Source organism: Budorcas taxicolor, chromosome 7, assembly GCF_023091745.1.
Source record: "Budorcas taxicolor isolate Tak-1 chromosome 7, Takin1.1, whole genome shotgun sequence".
Classification (NCBI taxonomy): domain Eukaryota; kingdom Metazoa; phylum Chordata; class Mammalia; order Artiodactyla; family Bovidae; genus Budorcas; species Budorcas taxicolor.
This window is the reverse complement of record NC_068916.1, coordinates 80766431-80790745: the sequence shown is the minus strand read 5'-3', so window position 1 is coordinate 80790745 and position 24315 is coordinate 80766431. Positions and strand designations below refer to the sequence as shown.

The following is a 24315-nucleotide window of genomic DNA, read 5'->3' as shown; positions in this document are numbered from 1 at the left end:
AAATCAGACATTTTCTAAAAAATACCAAACTTATTCCCTGAATGTTTTTTCATTTTCAGATTAAATTCTTTTGATTAGTCTTAAAAGCAATGAATTTTCTTTCTGCATATTTTAAAATATACAGCCCATTTTCCTTTCAAATTAATTACTAAAATTAGTAAGACTAATAAAGGTGAAAAGCCATTAAGTTTTCCTATGTTTAAGAAACAAACCCAGCTTTTCTGAAAGATAAGTTTTTATGGGATAGCGTTTATGCCATGAGTTGAATCTAAGTTAGCAGGTATTCATTGTCTATAGTATACAGTATGAGTAAGACATGGCCCCTTTCCTCCTCTCAGAGAACTTATAACCTAGTTTGAAGCCAGAGGGAAGAATAAGACAAAATATTAACTATAATGCAAAGCATAATTCAGTGGTGGAGGAGCACTCACACACTTTTAAGTATCAGGGGAAGTAAAACTTGGAAGAGGTATCATCGGCAGTAGGCCTTGAAGAGTGAGAATGTCATCTCAGTAAGTGGAGATTGGGTAGCAAAGACGCTGGAGGAAAAAGAACAAAAATAAGGTGATGGAAAAGGATCCACATATGCAGGAAAGAAAAAGTAGCCTGAGTTTACAAGTGTATAGTATACATAAAAATGTAAAAATACTTCAGGCCACAAAAGTAGATTAGGAGCTTACTTAGTATAAACAGAGGTCAGCCGGATGTGGGCATTTCAACTTTCTTAATAATATGATGTGTTAATCTAGATGTAAAAAATAATATTTAGGATTATGGATCACTGTTTATAAACAAAGGATAAATGGCATCTTACTCTAAAATAACAAATTAATGTTTAATAATGAAAAAATAAGAGGAAAAGTAATTGCCTATTTCTCACTCTACGATTATTGCCGTAAGGAAGCAAATGATTTTTATCTTCTGCCTTAAATCAGTGTAAAACAACTTTTTCAAAGTAGAGGCCTACAATATTTTATTTAAGAGAATTATATAATTGTGGGAAAATAGAAAAACATTTTATAACTATTAGTTTCTAAACATAAAACATTAAGCCTTTCACTCTAGGCTATACGTTAGAAACACCTATACTCAGACTTAATGAGGACTAGTAATAGACATGAAATGTAAAATGTTATGTGTATTTATATGGATATACATTACAGTTATTTTTATTATAATGAATCAAAAGTAAAATGACTTAAAAAAATTTTATTGGAAGTTGTACTAGTGAAAGCTGGCTTTTACTTCAAGCAAGAGAATTTTCATTCCAGTTGTATCGTCTTTTTCTAATCTCTTTCTTTGGGAAGTAAGCCAGGATATTCCATCATCCTGCCTAAATATATTTTTTAAATTGGTATATTAAGAAACCTTAATAAATAATAACTAAAAATTTACTAAATCTGAATTTTAAGAGATTTTTGTTATAGGTATTCATATAAATTGCTTAGAGAAGTCAAAAGGTTTTCATATTTTTAAAGAAGGAAAAGTTTACTATAATTTTTTAGACTTTTAAAGTGATATTCCTTTTGACCTGAACTATTCAAGTGATTATTCCTATTAAGTAAATATTCCTAATTTATGACCTCAGAATGATAATTTCTGGGTCAGAAAATGGCTTACTTGTTTCTGAACATCAATAATGATTATTTCAAGTGGTACAGCTATTAATATACATAGGTGTCCAGATCATCTTTGATTATTATTTTGTGATGACTTGGGTGTAAATTATAATGAAAGATATTAATTCAATAATATTTTGTTTCAGATTCAACCAACTCTGGAGACAACATGTATACTTTAATGAATGCAGTACCTCCAGGACCTAACAGGCCTAATGTAACTATGCCTTTTTTAAAAATTTTTGAAATGTATTTGAAGACTCAAGTCTCTAAGTACCTTTCTTTTTGTTGATACTGGCTTTGTATTTTATTATCCAGGACCTTACTGGATATCAAAATATCAGACTCTATGTTCTGGGTTGGAAAAAAACATTATCTATAACATACATAACAAGAGATTTAATATTAGTATAATGTAAATGTAAAATGGAACTTAATTATAAAATGTTGGTATGTGGTCTTATTTCATCTCAAATATCTAATAATTTATATCGACTGTTTGAAGGTGACAGGTAATGTGTAATCGTTTATGATCACCTCGTTTTGCACATCATTAACTTATTCAGGTGGTTCTGGTTTTTTCCTAATAAGCTCAAAACTAAATTAGGAAGTTGAATATGCTTGTTTTTCTTTAAATTTTTGAAATCTGGAGTTTAAATATAGAACTTAAGCAGTTCTACAGAAAGAATTTGGGCATTTTTAATAAGGCATATGGTTGTGATTTTTCTACAAACGCTTACAGAAAAATGGTATTGGTCTATGAAACCTACATGTTAACAAAATATTTTTCTAACAATACAGTTTACATATATATATATATGACTAAAAGGTAGCTCAAAGAAAAATCAAAACATGTGTAAAGAATTCCCCAAAGTATACCAAAAACTGGGGATGAAATATTATAATTGAGCTTCCTATCAGTGAGGCCAACAAAGGGAAACTTGAAGTCGTCGGTGGGGTATGGCACTGAGATGTGGCTAGACCAAACTGAGGTGTTCTGCAAGTATGAAACACACCCTGGATTTTGAGGACTTGTATGAAAAAATATCTCATTAAAGTTTTGTATTGACTATTTTTAAATGATAATTTTGATTACATAACTAAATAAAACTATTAAAATTAACTTAACCTGTTTCTTTTTACTTTTTAAAGATGGCTGCTACTAAATCCAAATTTACTTATGTACTTCACACTTGAACTTTACATATTTTACTTCTATTAAGCAGCACTACCTTCAATTACCAGTTCCCTTTATATAATCAAATAAATTCTTTTTCAGGGAAAAAAAACAGTTTCCTGTCAGTAATGTCTAAAAGGTGTTTTCACAGAGATTTTAAAAACATTGAATACAATCATGAACAATGTTCATTTCAGAAATGCAGCGCAAATATAGAAAAGCACTTCATACTGCAATTTCATATCTTAAGACTTGATATTTGAAAGGGAAGGAATAAGGGAGGAAAGCAAGAGCATATGGTGCTGAAGACATTTCTGCAGGCAGCTGAACTGATGGCACCTAAGTGTGTTCCATTCTGGTTCTCTCACTTGTTACGAAGAGATTCAAAAGAAGTAGACGATGAGCATGTCATTCTTTCAAATATCATTTATTTGAGCCATGGGTAGTAAAAGCCAATGCCTGTTGAGGGCTCGGACTGCAGTGTTCTGTGCTTGAAGTATCATACCTACAGTCAGTGTTGCTTAAAGCACAGTGATGGCCAGATAAAGGGACCAAACCAAGGAGGAGCTCAGGCTGTGAGCCTCACTGCCACCAGTGTCTCAGCCCAGATCTAAACTATGCTTTGGTGGCGGCGGCGGGGGCGGGGCGGGGGGAGGCTGAAAAACAACAGTAAGTTCAAAGTTAATTTCTCTGACCTCTCTTTAGAGGCACACATATTCCAAGTAGTCACTGGAAAATAAAAAACAATCCATACTTTTAGGCAACAGAATTGGCATCACCCTGGGAAGATATATAAGCATGTGATATGGGCGAGCACGGTGATGGAAAGCCATGTTATTTCCACACAGAGTCAGTGATATACAGCATGTCTGCTGAGGCAGTTTTTTTCCCCTAAAGCCTCCTTGATGAGTAACCATCACCACCCCATCTATAGGCACACATACATACAACATTTATAGACATACATACACCACACACATACATGCATTCAATATGGAAGAAATTATCTGGGCATGAGAAATTTTAAGAACAAGTGTTTTCAGTATCTTAACTGTACATATAAGGTGATTGTAGATAGCCTGTCTTCAAAGTGGAGTCTGAGCTTCCTCCGAGGTATCCAGGGAGTTGAGGCAAAGACTGAGCGGCAGGCCATGGACTTTTCCACCACCTAGTCTATCACAGCACATCTGTTCACACATGTGTTGAACTAGACTCCTAATGTAAGGGTTTCACTTGAAAATAAAGTAACACTACTTTGAAAGAATGTTAAATATAACTGCTTTTGAATGCCTAACTGTCATTAAACTGACGTGGTTGAGATTGCCAAGACAACTTAGGTGTATTCAGCTATCCCCAAGGCACTAAATATACTTAACCTGCAAAATGACATTATTTATTTTGTCCATTTGAACAATGAGAAATTGTCTGCTACAAAAAATGTATAATGTTCAGTTGTTCTTGTTAATAAGCCAATACTTTTAACAGCTTCTTAAGAATTACCTCTGGTTTATAATAGCAAAATTTGTCAACAGCACTGGAGAGAGTACTTCTCATTTGCACTGAAATATATGTGCTTTCTGGTTAAGGATATCTTAAGGAAATTTTGGATATGGATAAGGATTAGCTTGAAGATCCAGAACATAGAGAAGATGAAATAAGGGAAATAGCAGTGCAGATAGAGATTCTAGAAAGCTGGGGGGAAATCTAGGAAAATAATCTCTATAACTTGTAAATGAAAATAAGTTGTAGGAGTATCTTACAGTGTTGAAGATAGATATTGTGACATTGAGATAAACAACTGTTTTCAGTATGATCACAGTCATTTTTTCCATCTTTTAAATAGTTTCCAATGGGCCCTGGGTCAGATGGCCCTATGGGTGGATTAGGAGGAATGGAGTCACATCACATGAATGGCTCTTTAGGTAAGGATATTAAATCTGATGTTCAGAAATGAATTCAAAGCAAAACCTTAATTTGACATAATATCATGATTTACAAAGTTCTTCTGTGTATAGGAGCTCATTTTGAAATGTTTCAGCTTTACCTACAACTGATAGTTTAATCCATAGTATATTTGCTATGATGGCTGGAGAACAGTTGAAAACTCAGATGTGTGAGAACTGTTCTATCCGAGCTCATATTCACAGGTATTTCCTTTAACCTATCGAAATCTGAGTGCTTATGATAAAAAGAGATGCTGCAGCTTTGGGCACCTGGAGGACTGTGAAGTCCTCCCAATGGGCCTCTGGTATCTCCCAAGGTCTATAGACATAGGCTCAGAGGAGCTTTGGTTCTCTGCAAAACTTTCTTAATTTTATTTCTCCTTTTTAATGTTTGTCTCTTTTTAAAAAGTAAAACCAGTTACCATATTGTGGATAAATTGATTCTCTTAAGAAAAAACACTGCCCATACTGTCTGTGTTCATAATAAAGCTGATTTCAAGTAGTACAAATAATGGTTGAAAACATACTTCATAAATGATGTTTCCTTACGAAATGAAGCCAGCTACCTGCAAGGTGAGCAAAAAGTTCACAACAGTTAGAAACAGAAACAAGTGGTAAAAAATTGATGTGGTCACACAGCACACTGTATATGTAGGCAGGCCAAACGCAAAAATAAAGGAAAAATGTTTATTTTATATCTGTATGTTTATCATCATCATATATCGTAAACTATTTTAAAAGTTGACAGTGGGGTTGGAGGTTTGTGCTAATTTTTTTCCTCTGAAAAAGAACCATCTTTTACTTAAGTTGGAGAAACCATGCCCATGAGTAACTCAGGTTTACACAGATTTCACAGCCCCACCCTAGGTCCCCTTATGGCTCAGCTGGTAAAGAATCCACCTGCAGTATGGGAGACCTGGGTTTGATCCCTGGGTTGGGAAGACCCCCTGGAGAAGGGAAAAGCTACCTACTCCAGTATTCTACTCTGGAGAATCCCATGGACTGTATAGTCCATGGGGTTGCAAAGAGTCAGACATGACTGAACACCTTTAACTTTCACCCTAGGTCAGGAAATACCATCCTCTTATATTCTGAAAAGCTATGTAACTTCAGTAATCAAGAAATTACACTTTGATAGACTTTTTACTTTTAAGGATATATGCTTATTTTTCTAGATTTCAAAATATTAATTTGTACAGTCCCATTACAGTGTTTATTAGTCATGTGTGACTGATTTTAAATTAAACACAAAATTCAATTCCTCCGTTGCACTGCTACATATCAAGTGCATATAGTCACATTTGCTGATGGCTGTCATAACAGACAGCACAAAGAAACATTTCCAGCATCACACAAAATTCTACTGGACAGCACCATTCTAGAGTTTTACCTTCTAATTTATTGCAAAATGATTTACTTTCCAGTCTTTTAATTGTAATATCATTTGTAAAAAGATAGCATTTGGTCATAGAGGATTCTCAGTTATATTACTCACTGGAATAGAATTTTCAGAATATTTTCACATTTACTTGTTATCTATCATGAATATTACTATATATTTTACATAGTTATATATATTTAGTATTTAACAGCTTATTATGCTTGTTTATAACTTAATCATGTTAATAGGCTCTCATTTTATGACTGTCTATTAAATGCTGTGCTATTAAAATATAATGTTTTTATACCAGGATAATTATGTAAATAGTTGAAAATAAAGCTAAAATTGTGGCAAGGATTTGATTATTTTTGTTACCTAAGTTGTGATTCCATTTCTTAGGTAAGAAAATAAATTAGTATTGATGATCCATTTTTCCTAAGAATTAAAATAAAACTACAACATTATATTTTGAAGACATTTTAACTTTTGACGGATTGCCACACATATTGATTGCTGCCAAAATTTTAATAGTAAAAATACTTCAATTTGGGTTATTATAGTAAAATGTGGTTCAGAATATTGTCAGGTCATGTTGCAAGTGCCCATTCTACATTTTATCAGATTTATGGAAGCATCAGTTCAGAAAAGAGATTTCTCTCTTGCTATCTAGTTACATATCTATAAACATATACATATATGTATATTAGTATACACATGTTAAAATTTTGAATTGAGTAGGATATGCATGTCTGCTATTTTGCTTTCAGGAATTTATGATAGCCATAGTTTGTTTTTTTTTTTTTAATCTTATATTTTATTGCACTAATTTCTCAGCAGGCTTTTCCACCTATTTTTTCATGGGCGCCATACAAATTCTTGAGAGATAAATAGGAGCTCCCAACCAAAAGACAAAAACCTGCCCTGTCCATTTTAAGCTGCAGTTGAATTACAATTAGGTTGCCATTTATCCAAAATAAACTTAGCACAGAGTTCTAAACACATATTTTAAGGGGGAAAAAGCCACTGGGTTTCTAGTTATTTTTTTATACAAAAAAAGTAGATGATTGGGAAGTAGTTACAGTTTTTCTTTGAATTAGCCATCAGATGATACTTATTCACCACATAGTATAGAGAAAAGTAATTTTTTGAGATTCAAAAATCCAGGAGACATGCATTGAAAAATACATACAGTGTACTTGATTATTGCATTTGTTTATATTAAAGGAATATTTAATATATAAATAGAATATTTACCTAATAAAGGCTTTTCTCTATTTTGTTTTAGGCTCAGGAGATATGGACAGTATTTCCAAGGTGAGTATTGTATATTCTGTGATTTTAATCTGAACTCTTAAGATTATGAGAGTAACATTATGAATTTTGTTCTTGAATAAGAGCTTGAAAGTAGAAGGCGAGATACAATTAAGTAAAAGTTTAAAATATTAATGCACATAATCTGTGGGAAAGGGTAAAATGAGTCTTTTAAGAAGGTTTCAAAGCATGCTAAGATTCATTTACAGGATGTGATATACATGATTAACTGATACCCAGGAAATAACAATCAGTTTAATCACATTATGCTGCTGCACATTTGTAAAGCAAACTGACATCGTTTAGATAATCTTGAAAATGTAAAGGAGTCTAGAGCAACATGAAAGAGGTAAATTTGAAAAAGTGATTATTATATGCAAGAAGTATTACATTTATACATCTCATTTGTCATTCAAACCCTTATCAGGCAATGCTGATGTCCTTAATCATTATTACAGTTCCATAAAATAGAGTAAGAAAGTAATTAGAGGGAAGTTATCTTAACAGAAGTTGGAAAGTTACCCTTCTAATAGCACATGTCCATGGTTTTCCTCTGTCAATCATCTGAGTATCTAAAATTAATCCTTTGCTAAGATGCCGTATATTTTTTGAAGAAGAATACCTAAATAGTTTCTAGGTCATGATGAATTTTAAAATAGTTCTCTGTGGGTCAAATATATATTTAGAATGGCTGATAAGAACTAATTATTAACTACCACTAGAGTGACTCTCTCAGAAGTCTGCTTTTTGCCAGTAAATACAGAAATTCATTAAAGGATGCCTTCATTTTTAATTCCACTTTGAATTTATATTCATGTATAATAAAGTAAAATTCCTGATGCCAAGAAAAGTAAAATGAAGTTGAGCTATGGATATTTCCAAATTAAGACTTCAAACTGAAAAAGAGAGAGAGAAGTTTAATTGGCATCCTGACATTATATCTGCATCGCTTGGGTGCTTGGCCCGAGAAGTTTGACATGCAGTTTGGATGTCTGTGTTTAGGAACCACTGGGAAGCTCTTTCTTTTCTAAAAATAGATAAATATATACAATGGGCACTGTCTTACCTCTGTGGGAAATTATATTAGGTAAGCCTTCAAAAATCTTGTTTTCAAAATAAGATTCATTGTATGATTCCATTAGAGACTTCTTTCTCAGAAGCACCTTTACAAACCAGGTGACCATGATTATATTGGCTAATCTTAGGTATCTGACAATTGATGTTGGCTGAATTGTGCTTTGTGGTCACAGTAAAATGTCTGAAGTTAAATTTGAGAAGCATATTCTAATATCTAAAGATAATTTATTTTACACAAAGGCGGGAACATCCAGTCTGCTTAAGGCCATCTTCCTAAAGTTTCCACTAACATAACCTTGTATACTACATAGATGTAAACAAAATTTTGCATGGGGAAGTACTTTGCAATTATAAAGCACTTTAAAAACTGCTAAAGGCCATAGTGAGAAATGAAATACCATCTTCTAATCTACCTTCCGATCAGATCTGTTGCCACGCCATCTATGCTTATTTTTCCATTCCTATTCCCAGAAACAAGTTTTTGCATCACACTGTGTCTACTGCTAGTAACATTCTCTTGCCTAAGGATGTACTGTTTATTCTTGAAGCATTAATTGACCGCCAACTGTGTACTTTTGTGTACTGAATACTGCCTTGTGCACTGTGGGAAAATACAAAAGACTTCTTTGAATACAAACGTAATCTTCACCCTCAAGTGGTTCATATATGTAGGCGGGAATTCCTTCATTCAGTAAACATGAATGTGCCAAGGCATTAATCTGGACTATAAAAATCCAAAGTTAAACAAGATATAGTCTCTGCCCCCAAAAAGCTTAGTATAACTAAGGAGACCAAACAACTACAATAAGGAAAAACTTTTATAAAGGAAGTTCAAATACATTTCAGTTGACCTAAGAATTATGCCCAGGTAATAAACTTGCCACTCAACAGTGTACTAGGAATGACTAGTTGCATCCATCTTCAAATGGACTCCTAAGCATCTCAGTTCTGCAGCGCCTCACTGCTCATTCCAGGTTGCGGGCTCTAACCAGGCTGTCAGGGTGATGGCACCACGATTGTCTGTCCCATCTCCTCTACACTAATGGTCACTTTATCTCTAATCAGCAGCATCAAACGTACCGTACACTCCCCTCCCAATTTTTTCTTCCCTACTTCTTTCCACTCACTGCTTAATTTTTCAGTCTTTCACACTGAGTTATGCAAGGTGTCACTAACTTCATTTTCCCTATCTTCCTCCTTTCCAACACATGTCCAGCTATCTCAAGAAGCTCTCCTCTCTTTTCTCTTATTTCCCGGGCTCTTTCCTTTTCATCCTATTCTTTTTCTAGTCATTCTTTGTGAATGGGAAAATGATATTTTTTAATAAACACTACTGCTTATTTTTGTTCACAATCCTTCTTGAGCCTCCAGTTGCATCTTCCTAATTCTCCAATTTAACCTGTATTTTTTCTTTTTTTAATTTATTTTAACTTTTAATTAGAGGATAATTACTTTACAATACAGTAATGATTTCTGCCATACATCAACATGAATCAGCCACAGGTATACACATGTCACCTCCCTCCTACCTTCCTCCCTATCCCACCCCTCTAGGTTGTCAAGCATCAGTGTTAAACATTTTTAAATTTCCTATTTTAAAAAGTTGTTTGACCAACATAACCATGTTTGTGCACTACAGTCTTGTCTTGTGGATGAAATCTACTGGAGATACTACACAAAAACAGAGCTGCAGTTACATGCAACGTATAGACACTTCATTGCCACCCACCGTCATAACCTGCTCTGGGCTGGTGTTTGGAACCATAACCTGCTCCCTCACCCCAACCTACAATGCCAATACTGAGTATGTCTTTCCCTATATCCTCATCATGTCATCCAGGGACCATCAACAGCACTGTGATGGTTTCCTTAAGTCTCCCCGTTGAGCAACTTCTGTTGTTTTCACAACATTTTACGGAATTTACCTCACTTTTTTTTTAATGTCCTATATCATTTCACAATTTTCAGATACACCCAGTGACCTAGATAGGAAAAAGTTTCAGAAATCTGATACTTAGTTTAGTTATGTATAAGGCTGTGTCCTTTTAACTTTCCTCCCAATGTTCTTACCTACACCACTACCTGCTCATAAAACAGCTTAACACTGAGTCACCATGCTATGAAAAGACTGCAGGGAAAGCACCACCATGAAGTATTTTATAAGTATTTAAATATTAATGTACTGTTACTTTTAAACTTCAAATATTTTAATTGACACTTTGAATCGGGAATCAATATGAATGTGGCCAGACTTTCAGAGTTGTAAATTAAGAAATGTTACCACTTATATGTAGAATCTTAAAAAAAGGTACAAGTGAACTTATCTACAAAACAGAAATAGAGTTACAGATGTAAAAAAGAAGCTTATGGGGTAAGCGGGGGAGGGATAAATTGAGAGATTGGGATTGACATACACAGTACTCTAAATAAATAAATAACTAATATGGACCTGCCGTGTAGCACAGGGCACTCTACTCAGTACTGTGTAATGGACTGTATGAGAAGAGAATCTTAGAAAGAATGGATGGATATACGTATTTGTATAACTTACTCACTTGCGATACACCTGAAACACAACATTGCAAATCAGCTATACTCCAATGTTAAAAAAATGTTTAAATATGAAATGAAAAAGTTTTTAAAGGAATGATACATGGCAGAAGTGCAACAAAGTCTGGGAGCACCCCAGCTTAGTCAGAGATGCTGTTCCTCTCAGAGTATCTTGCAGGCTTCTGACTAGGGGTCTGAATATTACCCAAGGATGGAGAGGGCTTATTTCATCATTTTTTTGAGTACGTCCAAGTATCCAGCTCAAATACCCTTATAGAGCTATGTTAGATTATTTTTTACTCCAAGATTACAGTTTCTCCATGAAATGACAAATCTGTCTGGACCAAAAAGACTGCTAGACTTGGGGTAAATCTTACAGTATTTTTAAAAATAAATTTTCCCTTTTTTTGAACTAAGTCAATATTATCATTCCTTATTTTTAAAACAGTTGATTAATAATTTATTTTAGTGAGTTGAAGCTTAAATAATTGCACCTCAATTTTACTTAATTTTTTTTCCAGGAAATCAAGTTATCCCTGTACATTTCAAAGTTCAGTTATTTTATACTTAGGAAATTCACATTTTCATAGGAAAAACAATTGTCAAAAAAATAGAACCCTCTCTATGCCATTAGGCAGTGGTTCCTGGGCCCTTGGGGTTCACCGGCTAATGGAGCTCCTATGGACTTCAGAGAATCCGTCTTCTCAGATCCTCCCTCTGAGGTGCAGAGCACGGCAAGACACGAGCTGTATTTCCACCAGCTCATCTACCTGTTTCTGCTTTACACTGTAACCATATTTTTTAAAAGCCTATATTCTTCTGGGAATAACTCATTCATGAAATTTTCATTTTTATGACATAAGTCAGAATCCTCAGAAATTTTCTTTAAAAAAAATTTTTTTTAAACTTATTCAGAAACAGAATATAAATGGCAGTGACTCAGGAAAAGACTCCAAAGCCTGGCTTCCATTTGAAATACCAAGTAAGAGTTTTCACCCTCGCCGTTTATTTTTGCAAGAATCCCTCGGTCACAGCCGCAGCTCTGCGTGCTGCTGGCCACTCTGCATTCCCCATCGAGGTGGAGTGTCAGATGACCTCATGTGGCTAAAACCACACAGTAATAATGGGACCAGAAAATTTAAATAGAGCATAAAGCAATATACTGCTAACTTAGTGTTTGACTGGATAGCTCCTATCAACCTTTTTATGCTAAGAGTTTTGAATACATCTACTCAAACAAATGGTTGGAAAAGATTCGAGATCACTCCACACGGGAGCCTCCTTTCCCTCTACAAGTACATATTGAATTCTCAAAAGTTCTAGGGTATTTATTCCTCTTGTTCTTAACTATCGTTAACTATTTTCCTTTTTTTCCTTATGGTTCATATAAAAGTAATGGCTAAAATCGTGTTACTTACGCAAAACGCATGTAGAATTAAAGGGAAATGTTTATGAAAATAGTGACCTTTAGTAAAATCACCCAGGGAAGGCATTGTTCCATCCGTTCTAATCAATGGGTAGCCCGCTCTGTTCATCATGGGCCTCCTGGAAATGTTTCTTAAAATCTCCGGAGTCCTATGAACTCCATAAACTGAAGGTGAGATTTTGAATAAATATTGATTCTGAGATTAACATGAAGAGTTATGGTGAGTCATTTGGGGTTTCTGTTTTTTAATTTTCATTTGGGAAAGTATATAGGTCTTGTCAAGGTACAAAGGATGAACTGGAACCCATGGTAGAAGTCTGAGGTAGGAATTATGTCTACTTTGTTCTTAGAGATGATGCTATAGATTCCATGTTTGAAACAGTACAATGTAAAAGGGAAATTAAAATCTTAAAAATGCTTTGTTTTCTAAATCTTGTTTACAGAATTCTCCCAATAATATGAGCCTGAGTAATCAGCCGGGCACTCCAAGGGATGATGGTGAAATGGGGGGAAATTTCTTAAATCCTTTTCAGAGTGAGAGTGTAAGTATTCCCTTGACTACATTATTATATCCAGATTTTATTTCTGAAGCTCTTCTTTAGAATAAATGCATGAAGCCATTATTATGACTATTTAGAGTTCAATAGGTTGATCTTTTAAGAGAAAATAATGTGGAATTTCTTTGAAAACATAAAAAAATGTACTTTCAACTCTGATTATACGTACATGGTTACAAAAATGAAAATTCTAAGAACAATTTTTCTACAGAAATCATGCATTATGAAGGAACCTGCTAGAAACAGGTTGCACATTTGATCACCTTCCTCAGTCTCCACGTGACTGAAGCGTCCTGGGTCACCCTTTGAGGCTCCAAAACTTGTCTCTAAGATGCCTGTACTTCACACTCTAGACTTTCCTGCCTGCTGTGTTAACGCGTTGTTTACATTTAACCTGAACTAGATACATCATTTTTTGTGTGACTATAGTTTTAAACAAAGGCAGCGTTCATGTCTACATAAAAATAGACAGCAGCTGCTGCTGCTGCTGCTAAGTCACGTCAGTCATGTCCAACTCTGTGCGACCCCACAGACGGCAGCCCACCAGGCTCCCCCATCCCTGGGATTCTCCAGGCAAGGACACTGGAGTGGGTTGCCATTTCCTTCTCCAATGCATGAAAGTGAAAAGTGAAAGTGAAGTCGCTCACTTGTGCCCAACTCCTAGCGACCCCATGGACTGCAGCCTACCAGGCTCCTCCGTCCATGGGATTTTCCAGGCAAGAGTGCTGGAGTGGGGTGCCATTGCCTTCTCCAATGCATGAAAGTGAAAAGTGAAAGTGAAGTCGCTCACTTGTGCCCAACTCCTAGCGACCCCATGGACTGCAGCCTACCAGGCTCCTCCGTCCATGGGATTTTCCAGGCAAGAGTGCTGGAGTGGGGTGCCATTGCCTACTCCAGACAGCAGCAGGGAAGCAATAAAATTCATTCCTTCATCTAACAGTTACTGAGCCCTCACCAAAGCAATATGCTAGGCACTGGAGAGACCAAAAGGGCAACATGGCATCTTTCTCAAGGAATGATCACACGAGACAATAGTTAATTAGCTGGGTTTTTTTCACACTAGAAATACCTGTAGAATTTTTAAAAATACCATTTCCCAGAAGCCTCCCTAGACCCAGTGACTCAGGATTTCCGGGAGTGGGGCCCAGCATACTTCTAGGTGAAAAAGCTTCCTCAGTGGTGCTGATCCACGTTCTCTGCTAAGAATGCCTGAACTGGAATGAAGAACTTCAGAACCCAGGCTGATTTCACGTCCACAGGGTCAGTGCCTCCAGTACATGTGCTGCCATTATTAAAATTATGGAGGATCTACCAAACTATAAGCAGAATCAGAAGAGAAACCTTTCTGATTTTACCTTCATTTTGCCCTAATTCAGCCTTTACCAGAGATCAGAACTTGAAGCAGTAGCTTGTAGCGCGCCTAACGTGAACCCAGAATGGCCACGTCCCCAAATGGAGCCCAAGATTGAGTGTTCTGTGGAGTCTTCTACTTCTTGCTATTGACCTAGCACCTCTACCTGGGACAAGACTTCCTGTAATTTTACACTTGACTTCTGTTAAAACTAGACATACGATTACACTGATTTTTAGTTTGGCTTTTGCATGCTATATATGATTAGTGGGGACAAGAAAGGTATACATAAAAATTTATATTTAAAAAAATCAAAGGATTAGCCCATCAGTGATGAGGAAACAGAAAAATGTGAGAAACTTTGTAGTTTGTCATAACGCTTAGGGTTATGGGATTTTGTTTTTTTGGATCCTGGTTCTTTCTCTAGTTTGCTTCAAGACTATGGACAAATTAATTTTAATTAGTTACTATTGTCTTTATCTAATTAGAGACATTAATTTCATTTTATGTTAATTCTTCCAGTAACAAAATTTTATAATTCAGTGAGGTAAATGATAATTAATTCAGTTCCATTAGACATGTGTTGAGCCTGTAGTATGCAGAGCACTAGGTTAAGGACAAAGTATTCTGAAATAAACATAACACGTCCCTGACCTCAAAGAATGCAAATCTGATGGGGAAAATGTGTTCACACAACTAATTAAACCACGTGTCAGATTAACAGGTACTGTTAATAGAAACCATGTGTTTAAAGAGCACTGAGGAAATTTATTAGCTTTGTATTGGACAAGAAAACTTCTTTAAAGAGATCCCATGTGACATTAGAGGCTGGGACGAGAGGAACTCTCCCCACTCTTCCTTCCCAGACTCCTTGTTGGTGACAGCTGTTCGTCGGGGAGGGGCCAGCTTCATAGTGGGCATCAGAGAGCTTTTCGTGGTGATCAGAAAACCAGAGAGAAGGGGAGTTTAAAATCTACTTTGTGTAAACACCAGCCTCGCCCTCTGGCCCCAGGTGGACTATGCACACACCAAACAGCACATCCCTTTGGGACTGTGTGCACAGCATAGAGAGCAGCTGAGCAGGGCTTCCCCCTCCCCTAGCCCGGCCTTGCTACCCTTGAAGCCCGGAAGGAGGTAAAATGCCAAGCTGCTATGCAGAGTTACAAAAAACAAAAAACTAAAAGCTCCAGCCTGTCTCCCCTCCCCTCTCTCGTCCCCACTAGAAAAGTCCCCCAAAGAGAACTACTTGGATGGGGGTGGAAAACCTGCCTCTGCCTGGAGTGTAGCGCAGCCCTGGAAGCAGATAGCACAGCCCTAGAAGCAGGTCTACACTGGCCACTGGCCATCCCCGCCCCCCACCCTGTGAGGGGGTCTCCACTATGAATGACGCCCTTGATATGGATTCTTCTACTACATTTTTGTTTGCACTTTAAAAGATCAAGAAACGGAGCAGAGAGGAGGAAGACAAAAGAAATTCATTGCAAATTGTAGTAGTATGTAGACATATGTAGACAAATGTAGTAAGGCCTTAAAGCTGTAAATAGACCTGGTATCTCTCCTAAGTTAGCTTTACTATCATCAAGGAAAAGCAGAACTGCTTAATGAATTCAAAAAGGAAACATTTCCTGTGACTAAACATGCAATCAGATTCTAGTGTTTAATGCACATAACGTCTGTAAAGCCAAAATTTTTGAGCAGTCTGCCTTTTGAGCGTTGTCACTCTTTATTTTGCAGTTTAACCACAGAAGCAGCCTGGGAAGGAAGCAAACATCTATTAACTGATTGTTACAGACACTGTCCCAGTTATTTCATACATGCTGCTTAATATAACCCATATACAGACGGAAATGTCCACCCAAAGGCAGAAAACTTGAAGTGCCAACATACTTTATGTAGAAAAATGTGAACCAAAAAAATAGAGCCACTATTCAGACTCTTTGGGGCGGGGGGAAGTCATAAACAAGCCTTTATTTCAAAAAACAAAGATGCCCCCTAGTGTTCAAACTCTAGAAAATGTTTGGTTTTGAAAACAATACAAAAAGGTTTAATTCAAAATAGTGCTTCATACCTCTCAGGAGAAAGCAGTCTTATTTCTTGAATTAATTTAGCATAATACTTCACCATAGCATTGAACTATAATCAGCTGAGCAAACATGCTGTCAAAATCATGTTGCCAAATAGGAATTATCAACAAGGCAGTAGATCATTTCTTATTACCCTTACTGCCTTTTGTCATTTTCTGCTATTGCAAAGAAATCACATATGCCCGCATGTATTTTTTTTTTAACATAGCCACATACACACTAGATTTATTTCACTTTAGTTCAGCTCAGGTACCTGTAATATTATCTCTTATTTAATAAGAAAAGAAAATATCTAGATGCTTAGAAATAAACATAGGATCTGAAGTGTTCTTAGTGTGTGAACAGAAATGCACACACATTGGTTGAAGATTTAATGGATACTTCCGATGAAGTCCACGGTACCTTAAGTGGGTATAATAAATTCTCTGGTTCATGCTACACATGCTAAACCAAACACTGACGCAGTCAACAGTTTTGTAAGGCCAAACTGTTCCCATCTGACGGAGGGGAACCTGATGTCACAGCCTCCTGCGTAAACACGGGAATATGCCATGGCACACTGACGCAGTGGCAGGACAGAAGAGTTGCAGTGTGGCCTCAGGACAGTGAGCCATGAGTATTTCATGTCTCTAAGCACGATACCCCGTTTAACACCTACTCTCTCTTTACTTCTGGAAAAAAATGTCAGCTGTTTCTCTTCTGCTTGAATAGCAATCAATAGCAAAATTCCTCTTTGCTTGCACATTCTGTGAGTTTTCCTAGAAAATTTGTAATTTCCCTCAATCTCACTTAGTTGAAGCAGTTTCAATAAAAGCAACAGCAGATAAGTGGTTTACAGCCTTAGCAGTGCAAATAGCCCATCATTTATATAGACACAATCTATTTTACTATTTATTAGTTTATATTATTTTGTAACTATATATTATTTTATAACTATATATTATTTAGTAACTATTTTACTAGTTACACACAATCTATTTTACTATTCCAAATATACTCAGAGCCTCATTTTACAGTTACTTGTACTTTCAAATTTTAAATTTTATTAGATGCCTGCTAATTTTTCTGAGTCGTGTTGCTTAGAGATGATGCTTCCATTCTTTCTGACTAAATCTGGCCCTGACTTTCTCGGTGTACCCTATTTTTCCACTCAGTTTCCTCCCTGAATAAACCTAACTCTCTTTAACTTCCCAATGAATCTGTAACAGATTCTCATTTTACTGTAAGATTTGCTTAAGACATTTGAAATACTACAGATTTAAAATCTTAACAATTGCTAGTGTTAAGAAATAGGAACAACCAATAAACATGCTTGGTAGCAGGGCATGTCCACATATATTTGTTTGGATATATGCATACTTTTAAACAGTGTATAATTAGAATGAATACTGCAATGTATTCTTAACAATATTACCTAATGTTACTTGACATATGAAAGAACTGGAATAATCCTTATGAAAAAAGGATTCAGGGATTTTTAAAATCCGATTATTCAGGATGTGCATTAAATGAGATGGTCTGTAGAATTAATTATGACTTACCCAGAAAATTTTTCCAACATACCCTTTGAAGTCCTTTCAGAAAAGCTTTAAAGGCTTTTACTGTTTTTAGGTTGGCACAATATACCCATTAAAGTCTTTGTCTTTAAAATAATGATTGATGATTTTGCTGTGTTGTTTAAAATTAAATCCAGTTAAAATTTTCAGGTCCTAAATTAGACTAGCTACATCTTAAGGGCTTAGTAGCCATGTGTGGCTAATGGCTGCTGTGCTGGACAGCACAGAATAGAACATATCCATCATCACAGAAGGTTCTGTGTGCAACATGACTGATTCACCGATTCTTACTATAAATAAGAGTAGCCGTAGAAAGCATCCCTGATCTGGGAAGATCCCATGGAAAAGGAAATGGCAACCCACTCCAATATTCTTGCCTGGGAAATCCATGGACAGAGGACCTTGGTGGGCTACAGCCCATGGGGGTCGTGAAGAGTCAGACACAACTTAGTGACTGAACAACATCCAATTTCCTGTGCCCATTTTGCCATATTCTAATGTTTTCTACTTTTAATAAAACATTGGTATCCATTTATCTTCTTGTTTAGTCTTGCTCCTAAATGTCAAATACCAAAATATAATCATTTGTCAAAGTCTGTGGATAGTTTGTGGCAGCATGCTGCCGTTCCTTGTTGTGGAGATTTGCATGGTTTCTCCTGATGAGCTGGGGGTAGAAGCCCTCCCAGCACAGGGTCAGGGTGGGCTCCACTTCACAGATCCTTGTCTATGACTGTTTGGGGTTTGGGGCTTTATTTAGCTTTGCTTTTTGCTGCCACTATCAAGCTTAAAGGGGAAGACATTGTCTTTAAAATCGAATCCCCTTTGTCTTTTCTAGCAGTCTCCCCTTTTATCAACCTACTCATTGTACTCCAACATGGAAAGTCAGTAACATGTCTCATTTAGCTTTTCTAGACTGAATGGAAATTTGAGGCTATTAAATGATTAACAAGTAGATTTTTTCTTGATTGGACCTGTGTTTAAAGGATTAACAATCCTCCTCTTAGGCTCTGGTGACCCGTTTTCAGGCCTAGTCATCTACTTTTACTCAAGATCAATGTGGGGTTTTGGGGTTTAAGCCATAGATCAAACTGATGCCTTTCAGTCCAGACTTCTGCCAGCTGAACCACCGTCGCCCTGCACTCTTCCCTGGGAAATCCTGCTTTCTCCATATTAACACATCCATCCATATCTAGTCCACACCTTATACCTCATTTCTGATTCCTACACCACCTTAGCTCATCTGGAGTTCACATCATCTGTTCTCTCTGCTCCGTTTTCAGAAGGTTCATGCCTTTCTTCTCAGGATCATCATTGTTCCTGGTTAAGCCCTTGCAGAATGGACCAAACCCTCTCACTTGATCTGCCTCTTTCCATGAGGCACAATCATTAGTACCACATTAAAAGGAATTCCCTTTTGCCTTGGTCCTCAGTTCAGTTCAGTCTCTCAGTCATGTCCGACTTTTTGTGACCTGTGAACTGCAGCACGCCAGACCTCCCTGTCCATCACTAACTCCTGGAGTTTACCCAAACTCATGCCCATTGAGTCGGTGACACCATCCAACCATCTCATCCTCTGTCGTCCCCTTCTCCTCCCGCCTTCAATCTTTCCCAGCATCAGGGTCTTTTCAAATGAGTCAGTTCTTCACATCAGGTAGCCAAAGTATTGGAGTTTCAGCTTCAGCATCAGTCTTTCCAATGAATATTCAGGACTGATCTCCTTTAGGATGGACTGGTTGGATCTCCTTGCAGTCCAAGGGACTCTTAAGAGTCTTCTCCAACACCACAGTTCAAAAGCATCAACTGATGTACTGGAGAAGGGAATGGCAAACCACTTCAGTATTTTTTGCCTTGAGAACCCCATGAACAGTATGAAAAGGTCCTGGTCCTCAGTTTTTTATAAAACATGTAAAGTATTTAAGACCTCATATTTACATCTAATCTGGAAACCCCCTTCATCCAGAGAACATTCCATTTGTAGCAGATGCTTCTCCCATGACAGATGATCTAGAATGTGTTGTCCAAGACAGAGGCCACCAGCTGTATTTAAACAAGTTCAAGTTAAATCATGTTAAAATTTTAGTTCCTAGCCACGTTTCATGCACTCAAGTTGCCACATGTGGCTAGTGGCTTCATGCTGGACACCACAGGTTGTGGAACATGGCCACCACTGAAGTAAGTTCTGTTGGGCAATGCTACTCTAGAACTCTTCCATCACAGTCTATTCCTCAAGAGTATGAGGGCACATGGAAGCCCTGTTTACAGGAGCCCAGACATTTAGCAACCTACATGCTCATCAACAGAGGAATGGAGAAAAGATGTGGTGCCTGTATACAATGGACTATTACTCAGCCGTCAAGAAGAATGAAATCATGCCATTTGCAGCAACGTGGAGGGACCTAGAGATTTTCATGCTGAATGAAATCAGACAGAGAAGGAGAAATATCATATGGCATCTCTTATATGTCAAATCTAAAAAGAAATGATACAAATGAACTTACTTACAAAACAGAAAGAGCCTTGCAGACTTAGAGAACAAACATGGTTGCCGAGGATGAAGCATGGAGGAAGGGATAGTTGGGGAGTTTAGGTGGACATGTGCACACTGCTGTATTTAGTTTTTTTTAATCTGTGTGTTTTATTGAAGTATAGTTGACAGACAGTGTTTCAGGTGCACAGCAAGGTGATTCAGGTAAACATACATACGTATCATTTTTCAGATTGTTTTGCCTTATAAGTTATTACAAAATATCGACTACAGTTCTCTGTGCTATAGAGTAAACCTTTGTTGCTTATTGCATATCTATTATTTTTCAATTCGAAATCTAGCATCTGTTCATACTAAGTCAAAAAAATGGAATCCAAATGTCAAACTTTTTAGTTAGGTAAAAATTCATGTTTTCTAAAATATATACTATACATACTATTTACATATATATATATATACACACACACACACATACTTGATAGACTTGAGAAAGAACATCAAACACAACAGTGATGGAGAAATTGGAAAACAAACTAAATGAAATTGGGAGCACTGAATATGAAATAGAAAAAGTGAAACAAACTAGATAAACATAAAAGATCATATAGTCCAGGTGTTTTTAAACATGGCTGCTCATTAGAAACACATCTGGAGTTGTGGACAAGAAGTAATACCTGGGCCTTATTTAAAGTAGATAACCAACAAGGACCTTCATCATAGCACATGAAACTCTGCTCACCATTATGTGGCAGCCCAGAGAGGAGGGGAGTTTCGGGGAGAATGGATACATGTCTGTATATGGCTGAGTCCCCTCACTGTCCCCCTGAAACCATCACAACACTTAACCAGCTATACCCCAATACAAAACAAAAAGCTTTAGAAAAGCTTTTTATGAGGGTATATTGGCATCATTATCAGAATAACTGCTCTATTTATCGTTTATAAGACTATGTTTCCAAATTTCTGAAAGCCTCTCCTCTACCAGTGGTCAGCCTCAAACAGACAAGTAGCACGTGGCGGCAGAGCCCCTACTTCCACCCAGAAATGCTTGTGGATTGAGATTGGAGTCAGAGTTTCAGGGAAGTTTATATGCTGAAGTATAAATCAGACTCTTTAAGTATTGATATTTTTTCAGTGCTCTAGTGAGGATTTCTTATGGCCAGCTAGAAGTTCAATTATTAATCCAGCATTTACTGAGCACATTTCTGTGTTTCCAATAAATACATAGTTTTAAGGGGTTTATATTCAAACCTCCCAAAACCCCTTTAAGATTAACACTATCATTAAGCAGAATTAACAGGTGAGGAAACAAGCACCAAGAGGCTAGTAGCCTCCCATCTTAACCAAGCTAGCAGAAAAACGAAGACTAGCCTGCCCCTCATACTTATTTCATATGATTCGACCTTGGGCTAGATTTTTGCCCTAGTTGTTCCAAGGGCCCATAAAACCTGAATCTGGCTAGAAGAAAAAAAGCTAAGGGACCAGGTACCTATCAGCCCCTTACGCTCAGAGAGAGGACAGGACTGGTTGCTTTCCAGAGGAAATAGTTAACATTTCAGGACAGTCAGTTCTATATAATTTACTCTTTTCCTGCTTTCTAAGTTTTTATGTTGTATTAAAAGCTTGTTCATAAAAAGCATTAAAATTCACAGTTACTGTTGTTTACCAAGGGGGATGTCAGTGGCCTGTAGAATTGTTGTTAAAATATGGATTCTTCTCTCCTAGTACTCCCCTAGCATGACAATGAGTGTGTGATCCATTACCAAGTCTCCTCATGGAAACCACAGTGAGTCAGCCCTTCACAGAACTACTACGGAAGAAAATTATTCATCACAGTGTACAGTTAAACAAAGGAATCTCAGTCACACCAAACCAACCTTTTTATTTCCTGCTCTCTCCCCTATTTTGTGAAGAAAGCGGGTCCAAACGTGATTCGAACAACTGTACGGAGCGGCGCATTAGAATTGCCCTCAACTGAACTGCAAATGATTATCTGTGTATGTATATGTGTGGGAAAGAGAATGTATTGTATGTGTGTATGTTACATGGACACACGCACATGCATACATTGACCCACAGGACATTGTAAAATAACTATCACATGACATCTTACGTAGAAATGAGTAGGGACTTTTATTCCATCCTTTTTTTCACGTTTACATTTTAATTATTAAAAGTTGCTCCTGCCCCTCCCTGAACTATTTTGTGCTGTGTATATCACTGCTTTATATAAGTTATTTTTTAAGGTGAACTCAGATGTTATGGTTTTGTAAATGTCTGCAATCATGGATAGGAATAAAATCGCTTATTTGAGAGCTTTCATTAAATCGCGTGTGATGCAAGTTATCCTGTGAATGACAACGTGTACTAAGAAAAGAAGTGTGTCTTCATCTTTATGTCAAATCAAACAATTTCTCAGTAACCTTCAGTGAGTATTTTTGTACTTTTTATGTAGGAAAAAAACTTCAAATCAACAGAAGCTTAGCTGGGGCCTAACACAGTATATTTCTGCAGTAACTGCTCTAGGTGGAATTCTTGATTTGGCTTAGATGATACAGAAAATCAGTAATTAGCCGCAGTTGCTTAGACCATAGCAATAAAGTGCCAGGGGTCATCATATTTTTAGCAACACATTTTCTCTTTAACACGATAAAGCCCAGACATAGTAACTATTTGCTTGAATTAGTCACTTGTCACCAGGAATGCTAGAGCTGTTTTTTAATAAGATACTAATGTGAAATGGTGCCTCATTTTTATTCAGACTTCTTGTGAACATGTTCACACAGACACTGCAAAGAGATACATTCAAATGATTGAGGCTTTTAGCACAAAGGAGAAGGAAAATTTTAATCACACCCCAGGGGTTCTGGAGTGCCGCTTGTCTACCCAAGTATCTTACTAGTGGCAGAATTGACTGTGTCCCTACTCACTGGCAGCAAAGCAGGTGCTGTGTTCCCAGGATATAGGACTTTCATTAGAGGGAAATTATTTGTAGTCATTGACATCAGTCATATTCTACTTCGTATAACTGTTCAGAAAACATTAGAAAAATTTATAAACAAAACACTTCCCTTATGAAAACACATCGCTCTGTGGCCCTTTTCAGATCTTTTGTGTTTCCTGTGTTCCATCATACATGTAAACAACAAAGTTATAATGGAAAAGTGTGAAGACCAACTTTAGACTCTGAAAGCTAAGATGCTGATCCTTCCTGTTAAAATTGTAAACAACTATATATCCAAACTCAAGAGATTTTGAAAAGCATTGTTTAATATCAGGTAAGGGGCATCCATCTTTCTTGAGGCAAATGGTCTCTAAAGTGACACTTTGGCATTATATTTACTCATCATTGATCCTAGATGACTTACTTCTCTCAAATCCACAAGGATTTATTCCTTCTGAAAATAAAGATTTTTGCCTGTGCATGACAGGGATGCTGGGCAGAACTGTTAAAAGGGGAAAAGGAAGTTGAATTAAAATTTATGTTCCAGATTTAAACTAATCAAACTAGTTGCCATTAATCACACATTGTGCAGAGGCTAGGACTGCACACTGGAGAACAGCTTCAAGCTTTCAAGCTGCAGACAAGCTTTCATGAAAAATTCAGACCACAAGGTCTTTAACTCAAGCCAGGGTAGCCTGAAGATGACACCTTGTACAGACACGTGAATTTTCCAAGGATAATTTTAATTTTCACTTTATGATAGTTGTGTGAACACTGACCGTCTTGTGATAAGCTTAATCTTACAATGCTAGAATTTTGAAAATTTTGTTGACTCTCTTCTCCATTGTTAGTGA

The 24315-nt window shown here is 36.7% G+C and overlaps 1 protein-coding gene across 4 annotated transcripts in view; it reads left to right on the top strand.

The window, feature by feature from the left end:
* SSBP2 (single stranded DNA binding protein 2) overlaps positions 1-22931 on the top strand; it is a 308425-nt gene extending 285494 nt beyond the window's left edge. Inside the window, exons 12-16 of one of the 4 annotated variants that reach the window (XM_052644049.1) lie at positions 1766-1836; positions 4640-4718; positions 7406-7434; positions 12928-13026; positions 22243-22931. In XM_052644049.1, coding sequence (XP_052500009.1) covers positions 1766-1836; positions 4640-4718; positions 7406-7434; positions 12928-13026; positions 22243-22272 — 308 coding nt within the window. In that variant the 3' untranslated portion in view covers positions 22273-22931. The remainder of the gene's footprint in view (positions 1-1765; positions 1837-4639; positions 4719-7405; positions 7435-12927; positions 13027-22242) is intronic. The other 3 variants (XM_052644047.1, XM_052644050.1, XM_052644048.1) reach the window with 3 other exon arrangements.
* The last annotated feature ends 1384 nt before the right edge of the window (positions 22932-24315 follow it).